This window comes from Gymnoscopelus microlampas, assembly GCF_963454915.1.
Source record: "Gymnoscopelus microlampas genome assembly, chromosome: 3".
Taxonomy (NCBI): Eukaryota; Metazoa; Chordata; class Actinopteri; order Myctophiformes; family Myctophidae; genus Gymnoscopelus; species Gymnoscopelus microlampas.
The window spans coordinates 933,307-945,009 of record NC_139940.1 but is presented as its reverse complement, the minus strand read 5'-3'; the positions used below and the strand labels follow the sequence as shown (position 1 = coordinate 945,009).

The 11,703-nt window shown below is 42.2% G+C and overlaps 1 protein-coding gene across 1 annotated transcript in view; it reads left to right on the top strand.

Moving 5' to 3' along the window:
- Nucleotides 1-11,703, top strand: part of nphs1 (NPHS1 adhesion molecule, nephrin) — a gene marked incomplete at both ends in the record, with an annotated part of 149,367 nt that overhangs the window by 22,282 nt on the left and 115,382 nt on the right. Inside the window, one exon of the mRNA XM_084048619.1 lies at nucleotides 2,414-2,611. Within this exon, the coding sequence (XP_083904745.1) occupies nucleotides 2,414-2,611 (198 nt within the window). The remainder of the gene's footprint in view (nucleotides 1-2,413; nucleotides 2,612-11,703) is intronic.

The window sequence follows — 11,703 nt, the reverse complement described above, 5'->3', positions numbered from 1 at the left end:
TGTGATTGGCTAGCGTGACACGTAACACATGACACATGTGCAGCCCTATGAATAGCAGTATGGACTTTTTTTTAAGTGAGTCATGTTGTGATGACCACACACCGCCCACTTCACACTGGGTGTGATTTTTGTCTCCGCCAGGAGACTATGTTTTCACCCCCCCCCCCCCCCCCCCCCTCGGCCAAGCTAACATTGGTCAAGCCTCACGTGACAATACGTTGAAAGAGTGTGCTCTGATTGGCTAGTCAGACGCATGACGTATAGCGGCCTATAAATAGATGTGTCACTTTGAAAGAGTCTGTGTCTCTTTCAAAGTGAGGTAAGACAGGAGTAATCACGAAATGGCTGAGAAATGGCGGAGCAATACGTGTCATCACAATACGTACTATAAATAGCTTAGACAGGATGAATTCAAGGCAATCCACAGTAATGCAGTCAATGTGCCATCTGGCGTACACACTATCATCAAAGTTCCAATCTTGGAATAAATTCCAATATTTGCTGGCGGAGACTTGTGCTCCGAGGAGCACATTTTCTAGTTGTCTCCGCCAGGAGACATTGTTTTCACTTTCCACATGTCAAGCTAACATTGGTCAAGCCACACGTGACAATACGGTGAAATAGTGTGATCTGATTGGCTAGTGACATATAGCGGCCTATAAATACATGTGTCACTTTGAAAGAGTCTTAGCCTCTTTCAAAGTGAGGTAAGACAGGAATAATCACGAAATGGCTGAGAAATGGCGGATACTGTAACAATTGGATAGGACACTTACACAGACAGGACAGACAGGACACTTACACAGACAGGACGGATAGGACACTTACATAGACAGGACGGATAGGACACTTACATATACAGGACGGATAGGACACTTATACAGACAGGACGGATAGGACACTTATACAGACAGGACGGATAGGACACTTATATAGACAGGACGGATAGGACACTTATACAGACAGGACGGATAGGACACTTATACAGACGGATAGGACACTTGTGTCATGTTACTATGACACAGTAACATGTTCTATTTTTTGTAAGAATTAGAACATAAGAATTAGAACATTCCCAACATTCCCAACACAAGTCTGCTGGCGGAGACTTGTGCTCCGAGGAGCACATTTTCTAGTTTCTTTTTTAGCGGTGCCAGCCGCTCTACTCTTGACTATGTCCGTCCGTATGTCCGTTTGTCCGTTTGTCCGTTTGTCCGTTTGTCCGTTTGTCCGTTATGTCCGTTTGAGCACGGGCTTTAAACAGCTATAACTCCAGTTCGCAGCATGCCAGCAAGTCCAAATTTGGTATGTGGACTTACACCACCAATTGGGACGAGCATTGATTGCTGAAGCCCCGCCCCGCCCTATTATAGCGCCACCAGGAGGCCACTGGCTTTAAACAGCGCTTTACACAGCTATAACTCCAGTTCGCAGCATGCCAGCAAGTCCCAATTTGGTATGTGGACTTACACCACCAATAGGGACGAGCATTAATTGCTGAAGCCCCGCCCCGCCCTATTATAGCGCCACCAGGAGGCCACTCATCAAAGGCACCGCTTCCTTCACACAGGGTGGGATTTTTTTTTTTACTTTTTCCATAACATGCATACAAAATGTCTCAATAGCGTCGCGTGCAAATCAGGACAATGTGGTATTCTAGGTGAAAGTGCTTTATAAGCCAGAGAGAAGTTAGTTGGAATGAGTATATCTGAGGCTTGATTTAGGCTCAAACCTTTTGAAACACGTTTGAGGGACATAAACAATATGATATTGAATATTAGATATGTTTTTAAAAATCATGATATAGATCCTTTAACAAATAAAGTATTCAATACATACAATCTTTATTTTTCAGTCCCCCCTTTTCTTTCTTTCCTGAAAACAACATAAATGATAGAGCTTGCACATAAACAAATGTCACCCTCTGATTTACCCTTTAAACATGTGATTTACCCCTGTATAAAGTTATTTACCCCTCTATAAAGCTGTGATGTAATAATAAAATCACACCCAGTGTGAAGTGGGCGGTGTGGTCACAGTGGTCATCACAGTGATGGAAGTGAGTCACTTAAAAAAAACATAAAAGTGTTTTTTTAAAAGTCCATACTGCTATTCATAGGGCTGCACATGTGTCATGTGTTTCGCTAGCCAATCACAGTCCTGAATTTGCAAAGTCAGCCAATCACATTACAGCTAGTGGTGATGACACTAGCTGTAATGTGATTGGCTGACTTTGCAAAAGTATAGATTTGCATTGACTGTGGAAGGGTTAGGGTTGTAGACTGCGTTGTAGACTATTGGCCAATCACGGTGCAGGATTGGTCGGTGTCCAAACCTCACTTATAGGGGGTGGTTACACCGCCCCAAAAAGTGTTTATTTTAACCCCTGGGTGTCCATGTCATCCATGTCCAGGAGGCGGGGGGGCCCAGCAGGCCTTCAGGACGGAGCCCAGGAACGTGACGGTCCGCGGGGGGTCCACGGCCGTGCTGCGCTGCGAGGTGCTGAGGGCCTCGGGCCCCGTGCAGTGGGTCAAAGATGGCCTCCTGCTGGGGCCCCACAGGGCTCTGCCCGGGTTCCCCAGATACACCATGATAGGAAACCTGAAGAGAGGTAAGACATTACTGGACTTATTTACCCCTGTGTCAAGTTATTTACCCCTGTGTAAAGACATTACTGGACTTATTTACCCCTGTGTCAAGTTATTTACCCCTGTGTCAAGTTATTTACCCCTGTGTAAAGACATTACTGGACTTATTTACCCCTGTGTCAAGTTATTTACCCCTGTGTAAAGACATTACTGGACTTATTTACCCCTGTATAAAGTTATTTACCCCTGTGTAAAGACATTACTGGACTTATTTACCCCTGTATAAAGTTATTTACCCCTGTGTAAAGACATTACTGGACTTATTTTTAAAAAAAACACACGTCTTTCCCAACTGGCCACAGAACATTTATATACATTATGATGGCTTGTCAGAGCGTTGGTAAACACAAGGGATCACTGTTTGTTGTCTAGAGAAATACATATGTAACTGGAGCTGTGCCTTCCTTTATTTAGACCATGTTGAAAGTAAGATGTCTCGCCATCTTTTATATGTCGCAATCTTTTAACAAGACCGGGAGACCTGCTTCTGCCAGACCCAGAATAAATTCCCTTTTATGCCCATGTATGGACGGAAGGGGGACAGAGCCTCATGTAGGCCCCTTAGGTCTGGCAAAAAACAATTTAAAAAGAATTGGACGGGAATTCCCGTTCGCGGCAACGAAAGTAGCTGGATGATGTCATGGATGATGTCATGGATGATGTCATGGATGATGTCATGTCATAATTGTGGAACATCTCAGGTGAGAGAGAGAGAGAGATGTGGTTGCCATGGTGTCAAGGTGCAGTGATGAGACAATGCAGGAAGTTTAGGACCCCCCCCCCCCCCCCCCCACACACACACACACACACACACGCACACACACACACACACACGCGTGACAACATGCACCATCTGGAAACAACAGAGAGGTGACATGACTGTAACCCCCCCTCCCCCCCAACCCGTTTATTTGTCACATCACATGTGCGTGTGTGTGTGTGTGTGTGTGTGTGTGTGTGTGTGTGTGTGTGTGTGTGTGTGTGTGTGTGTGTGTGTGTGTGTGTGTGTGTGTGTGTGTGTGTGTGTGTGTGTGTGTGTGTGTGTGTGTGTGTGTGTGTGTGTGTGAGCTTGTAGATCTGCTGCTTTTCATGCTTTTGTGTGACGGGTTATGATCAAGTGGGGAGTTAATACGACACAAGACAAAAAGTTACAATACGGAGTTAACAGGTTTCTGCCAGACAACAATATGTGTTATATATATATATATATATATATAACGATATGCAGGTGTTTCTGCATGTTAGTTATGAAACATTTCTCTCACACAAACACGTACACACACACACACACACACACACACACACACACACACACACACACACACACACACACACACACACACACACACACACACACACACACACACACACACACAGGCACAAAAAAAGTGAAAACAACAACAATGAGAGCCAGGCTGAACTGGCGGCGTAGCGTAGAGGAGTGTCACCACATCTGTGAGCGTTGTGGCATCTGCTCCACCGTCTATAAAAAGTAACGTCCAATTAACCCATTAAGACCCTGAGGAGATTCTTAAAAAATGTTTTTTAAATCCTAAAACAGTTTTTGGAAAAAAAATCTGAAAAAATATTTTTTCAAGATTTTTTTTCAAAAATAGCAGATCTACAAGCTCATAGCGCCACATTCGGTGCCACGCTATGAGCTTGTTTATCTATTTTTGAAAAATCTTGGAGAAGAAAAAAAAAAAAAAAGTAAAAATGTTTTCTAAATCCTTACAGTTTTTGAAAAAAATCGGACATTTTTTTTTTTCAAAGATTTTTCAAAAATAGCAGATCTACAAGTTCATAGCGTGGCACCAAGTGCCAAAAAAGCGCGGCACCAAGTGCCACGCTATTAACTTGTAGATCTGCTATTTTTGAAAAATCTTGAAAAAAAATTAAAAAATCGTAAAAATGTTTTCTAAATCCTAACAGTTTTTTTTTTTTTTTTTTAATCTGAAAAAAAAAAAAATTCAAGATTTTTTTTCAAAAATAGCAGATCTACAAGCTCATAGCGCGGCACTCGGTGCCGTGCTATGAGCTTGTAGATCTGCTATTTTTGAACAGCCGGAGAAATCTAAAAGTCACACAGATGCGTTCCAGGTCTCAGTGCGTTAGAGGAGGATGCTAAGTAACAGAAGAGCATCTGTTCTGCTCAGCGCTGTGACGCGGCACATGTCACCGCGTGTCATGTCAGCGCTAGCTTGCGTGACATGACAAGCGGCGGGGCGGGAGACACGCATGGTGCCACGGCGCACACAGAGCGCCTGATACAATACCTTGATGCTGACAGCCAAGCAGGGAGGCATCGGATCCCATTTCTGTAGACTGTGGTATGATGACACGGCCGGGGGGATTCGAACCCCCGGACCTCCCAATGTCTCTCTGGGCGGACACTCACTGAGCTGGTAGCGTGTTCACTGTTCACTGTATACAGACTACATGCTCTTCTTCTTCTTTCGGCTAGTTCCCACCAGGGTTCATCACAGCGAGTCATCTGTTTCCATCTGCTTCTGCTTCATCTATCTATCTATCGCTCTATCTATCTATCTATCTATCTATCTATCTATCGCTCTATCTATCTATCTATCTATCTATCTATCTATCTATCTATCTATCTATCTATCTATCTATCTATCTATCTATCTATCTATCTATCTATCTATCGCTCTATCTATCTATCTATCTATCTATCTATCTATCGCTCTATCTATCTATCTATCTATCTATCTATCTATCTATCTATCTATCTATCTATCTATCTATCTATCTATCTATCTATCTATCTATCTATCTATCTATCTATCTATCGCTCTATCTATCTATCTATCTATCTATCTATCTAACTATCTATCTATCTATCTATCGCTCTCTCTCTCTCTCTGTCTCTCTCTCTCTCTCTCTCTCTCTCTCTCTCTCTCTCTCTCTCTCTCTCTCTCTCTCTCTCTCTCTCTCTCTCTCTCTCTCTCTCTCTCTCTCTCTCTCTCTCTCTCTCTCTCTCTCTCTGTCTGGATCTGGTTGCTATGCTATATCTTCTAAACATATATTACAAGGCTTGGTTGAATGCTTGATTCTGATTGGTCAATCACTGAATTTAGCGGTGTTTTATTTCTGGATAAAGACCACTGAGCTCATTAGCAGACCTCTGTCGGGGGCACGGTGGCGCAGTCGGTAGCGCTGTCGCCTCACAGCTAGAAAGTCCTGGGTTCGATTCCCGCAGGGTGGGCGCTGTGGGCGCTGGGGGCGTGTTCTCTCCTCTGTGTCCGTGTCATCAGTGCCCATACCCTAGGTGGGGTTGGCGAAAGGGCCGACTCTGTGCGGGGTTTGCATGTTCTCCCCGTGTTCCCTAGGGTAGTTAATACCCTCACAAAAAACATGCAGTAATCCTAATCTCTATACTGCCTCCCCCTGGTCAGCCGGGGCGCCTGATGAGGGGAAAGGAACTGGTTGGAATAACGTGTTCCTTCCACGCGCTACGTCCTACCAGGGAAACTCCCCCCTGTCAGGTGATAACAAGCTACGTCCTACCAGGGAAACTCCCCCCTGTCAGGTGATAACAAGCTACGTCCTACCAGGGAAACTCCCCCCTGTCAGGTGATAACAAGCTACGTCCTACCAGGGAAACTCCCCCCTGTCAGGTGATAACAAGCTACGTCCTACCAGGGAAACTCCCCCTGTCAGGTGATAACAAGCTACGTCCTACCAGGGAAACTCCCCCCTGTCAGGTGATAACAAGCTACGTCCTACCAGGGAAACTCCTCCCTGTCAGGTGATAACTAGCTACGTCCTACCAGGGAAACTCCTCCCTGTCAGGTGATAACTAGCTACGTCCTACCAGGTAAACCCCCCCCCCCCCCCCCCATCCCCCCGTCAGGTGATAACAAGCTACGTCCTACCAGGTAAACCCCCCCCCCCCCCCCCATCCCCCCGTCAGGTGATAACAAGCTACGTCCTACCAGGGAAACTCCCCCTCCTGTCAGGTGACAAGAAGGTCAGTTGGCTCTCATGCATTGAAGGAGGCATGAGCTCGGCCCTGGCCTCCCTAGGTTGGCAGAGGGAAGGTAGTGCCCAGGATTACATAGACAATTGGCACTGGTGTAAAAAATAGGGGTTACAAAATCATGGGATTAAAATAAATTAAAATAAATACATAACAGACCTCTGTCTAATCAAAGCCTCAGAGCACCTGCTCATATCAACCTGTGCTGCTTGATTTTATGCTGAATCCAACATAACAGTTTGTAAAACATTATAAGTGTGAAAAATAGACGATGCAATAACCTAAAGCGACCGCGTCCGCCCAGCGCAACACTTATGGAATACTTTCATTGCCGTAAGCAAGGAAATACTTCGTTTTGTTGTCTTTGTTTGGGTCAATGTATTCATTTATTTATTAAGTAGCCGTGTAATAGGTGTCTAATCATCCTGTCGGGATTTATTCATCAATAATGAGCGGCAACCCGTCAATTATCCCTTGCACGACACACACTGGCCAAACATCAGACACTGTGAGCGAGAGGTTAGAGCGTAAACGTTGATTACTGTCACAACAAAGACAGCAGCAGGATTACTAACAGGTCGTGTTGTCTGTCGAACGAGCATTCATCCTCACATAAACATCACAACAAATCAAGCATCAACGCAGAAACACACTTTACTGGCAGGAAAAAGGAAATTGCCGTTTGCAACGCTTGGTCCTCCCAACAAATGTATGCAATCATTTTATACAGCCAACAGGAAAGTCACAAAATCACTGCAATGTTTACACTCCACTGCACTGCTTACTGTTGGCTCTGTGTGTGTGTGTGTGTGTGTGTGTGTGTGTATGTGTGTGTGTGTGTGTGTGTGTGTGTGTGTGTGTGTGTGTGTGTGTGTGTGTGTGTGTGTGTGTGTGTGTGTGTGTGTGTGTGTGTGTGTGTGTGTGTGTGTGTGTGTGTGTGTGTGTGTGTGTGTGCTTGTGCGCCTATTGTCACTGATTGTCACAATCTGCGAGGAGAAACAGAAGTGAGCATCAATCATAAACACTCTGCAGAAAGACAACGGCTGATTTTAACCACAGTGGAAGAAATACTTTGTATTTAAGTGGAAGTAGCAATACCACAATGTAGAAGTACTCTTTTTTAACAAGTAGAAGGCCCATGTATTCAAAATATGACTTGAGTAAAAGTAGAAAAGTAATGGCATTAAATATACTTAATTACTACGATTTTCTGATCTACAAGCTCACAATGTGTTGCACAGTGACACGCTCTGACCTTGTGATTCGGCTGTTTTCGAATAGCCGTTGAATAACACAGGGTTTTTAAGGAGTAGTTCAGCCAAAATAATTACTTATTTTCTATCAATTACTCACTCACCCCATGGAGACTTCAATTCATGGATATTATTTAGTTTTTGTCTCATTCATAAGCCAATCATTTGATGACCGGCAGCGGTTCTGGTAGGAGACACAAAGAGTCTCCTTTGCGTCTTCTACCGGAAACGCTGCCTACCGGTTTGCTGGTCGTCAAATTATTGGCTTAGGAATGAGACAAAAAATAGGTGTTCTTTAATGTCTGTAGCCCAAATATAGTGAAGGCCTTTCACCTACAATATTCACCTTAAGTGCCTGGACCTGGATGTTTTATGCCTTTTTGACATATTTGTTCCTCTCTAATGATAAAGCTATTTGAGTTTTGTAAACTTGACCAGAATTCACACCCAACATTCACCAAAAAAAAGGATGAATGAATAATTGTTCATAAATGTTGTCTTTGAACAAGTCCTCACTGGTTAAAGTATAAAGTTAGTTATAAAACTGTGAGAGGTGATGATATCAGCATTAATCCAGTAATTAATTATAATAATTCATAGAGTACATGCATATCTTAGACATAAGGCCAGGTGTGTGTTCATGCTTCTATGAGCAACTACTGTTGCTGCACATTAAACACACACACACACACACACACACACACACACACACACACTCACACTCACACTCACACTCACACACACACACACACGCATGCAAGCGCACACATACACAAGCGCACACGTCACACGCACGTTTGCAAACGCGCACGCATGCACATGCACACGCACACGCACGCCGCGCGCACACACACACACACACACACACACACACACACACACACACACACACACACACACACACACACACACACACACACACACGCACAGCTATATTTTATGGAAATTAGTACAATTTCTGCTTAAATGTATTTCTGGATAGCCAGGCATAATACAATTCATAATAATAATATCTTTATTTATGAAGCACATTTCAAACAAGCAAAGTTACAAAGTAACTTTACAATAAAAACTGATTCTAATATTTAACTAGATGAAATAATGTAAATATTGTTGATACAATAAATACCATCAGTTTATTAAAAAGCCAGTAGATAAAAGTGAGCTTCAAGAAGATATGGAGTCACTTAAACTCTATACCCTGGGGTCCCCTCCTGTTTTCCCCCTACACCACAGGTCCTCAACAGGGGGTCCGGGACCCCTTGGGGGTCTCAGAGTTACTACAAAGGGGCCGTGATAGGAACCTTATTTTTTGTATTTTTTACATTAACCACTTGAACCCTATAGCATCGCTATTCTGGGACGGTCAGATCTACATGTGAGCTTGTAGATCGGCTATTTTCAGCGAAGAGATTTGGTGGAGGGGGAAAAGAGCTGACCAAGTACAGAAGAGGCAAATGTGAAAAATTGAGGGTTTAGTGGTTAAATCTAATGTCTGAGAATACCTCCTGGGTCTGTAAATCATTGAAGACGCCTGCAGTAGGCTAGAGCTAGAGCTAGAGCCAGGGTTAGGGATAGGGCTACAGGACTAGGGCTAGGGCTAACGAATAAAAACTTCATTTCTGTTTGCTTTTTAGGCTTCGTAATCCCACATTGCACAGAGCAGATTACTGACATAATTAATAATTTTAAACTATTAAAAATAGCTGATCTGTAAGCTTGTAGATCAGCTATTTCTGCTACTTTTGAAAGTATATGAACATTTTTCAACATGATAACGATTATGGCGATTATGCAACATAATTGCCATTATCTCAAATAATTGACGATGATATAATACTTGTGACATTATGTAATAAAATAGGCTAATCTCCTCAGTGAAAACAGCAGATCTACAACCAAAATATTACCCTGACATCATACATGAAAAACATCTGTCAGAAAACTACAAGTAGAGATAGATATTAAAACTACAAGTAGAGATAGGTATTATAACTACAAGTAGAGATAGATATTAAAACTACAAGTAGAGATAGGTATTAAAACTACAAACAGATATAGATATTAAAACTACAAGTAGAGATATATATTAAAACTACAAGTAGAGATATATATTATAACTACAAGTAGAGATAGATATTAAAACTACAAACAGATATAGATATTAAAACTACAAGTAGAGATAGATGGTAAATCTCCTTTAAATCAGGGATCATACACTGTTCCTCCTCTGTAAATATAGCTGTTTTTATTTGTTGATGTCATGTAGTAAAGTGTTAATATAATATGTTCATGTTGATGTATTGAATACATACGTCTGTTGAGGAGAGTTATACCTGAGAAGCATTATATCTATGGTCTGTTGAGGAGAGTTATACATGAGAAGCATTATATCTGTGGTCTGTTGAGGAGAGTTATACCTGAGAAGCATTATATCTGTGGTCTGTTGAGGAGAGTTATACCTGAGAAGCATTATATCTATGGTCTGTTGAGGAGAGTTATACCTGAGAAGCATTATGTCTAGGGTCTGTTGAGGAGAGTTTAACCTGAGAAGCATTATATCTATGGTCTGTTGAGGAGAGTTATACCTGAGAAGCATTATGTCTAGGGTCTGTTGAGGAGAGTTTAACCTGAGAAGCATTATATCTATGGTCTGTTGAGGAGAGTTTAACATGAGAAGCATTATATCTATGGTCTGTTGAGGAGAGTTATACCTGAGAAGCATTATATCTGTGGTCTGTTGAGGAGAGTTATACCTGAGAAGCATTATATCTATGGTCTGTTGAGGAGAGTTTAACATGAGAAGCATTATGTCTGTGGTCTGTTGAGGAGAGTTATACATGAGAAGCATTATATCTGTGGTCTGTTGAGGAGAGTTATACCTGAGAAGCATTATATCTATGGTCTGTTGAGGAGAGTTATACCTGAGAAGCATTATATCTGTGGTCTGTTGAGGAGAGTTATACCTGAGAAGCATTATATCTATGGTCTGTTGAGGAGAGTTATACCTGAGAAGCATTATGTCTAGGGTCTGTTGAGGAGAGTTTAACCTGAGAAGCATTATATCTATGGTCTGTTGAGGAGAGTTATACCTGAGAAGCATTATGTCTAGGGTCTGTTGAGGAGAGTTTAACCTGAGAAGCATTATATCTATGGTCTGTTGAGGAGAGTTTAACATGAGAAGCATTATATCTATGGTCTGTTGAGGAGAGTTATACCTGAGAAGCATTATATCTGTGGTCTGTTGAGGAGAGTTATACCTGAGAAGCATTATATCTATGGTCTGTTGAGGAGAGTTATACCTGAGAAGCATTATATCTGTGGTCTGTTGAGGAGAGTTATACCTGAGAAGCATTATATCTGTGGTCTGTTGAGGAGAGTTATACCTGAGAAGCATTATATCTGTGGTCTGTTGAGGAGAGTTATACCTGAGAAGTAGGGGTGTGCCGATACACTAATTTCACCAAACGATACGATACGATATTTGGCTCACAACTTCGATACGATTTCGATACGATACGATACGCACTTTTTTTATTATGAAAATATATGGAGGAGAAAAAAAGAAAATGCAAACAAATAATTCTGTTTTTGCATTATTCAGACATGCAAACTTGTAGCTTTTCAGCTACAATAGCCGTTTTGAATCCAAATAGTATGACACCTGACCCGAAAAAAAAACATGTTGTCACTCTTTTCACTTCGGGGCCGTTTGCATGCCTGATTATTATGATTGTAATGATTATGATTTTTCAAAAACGATATTTTTTTCCCCAAAACGATACATATCGTCGCGAAAACGTAT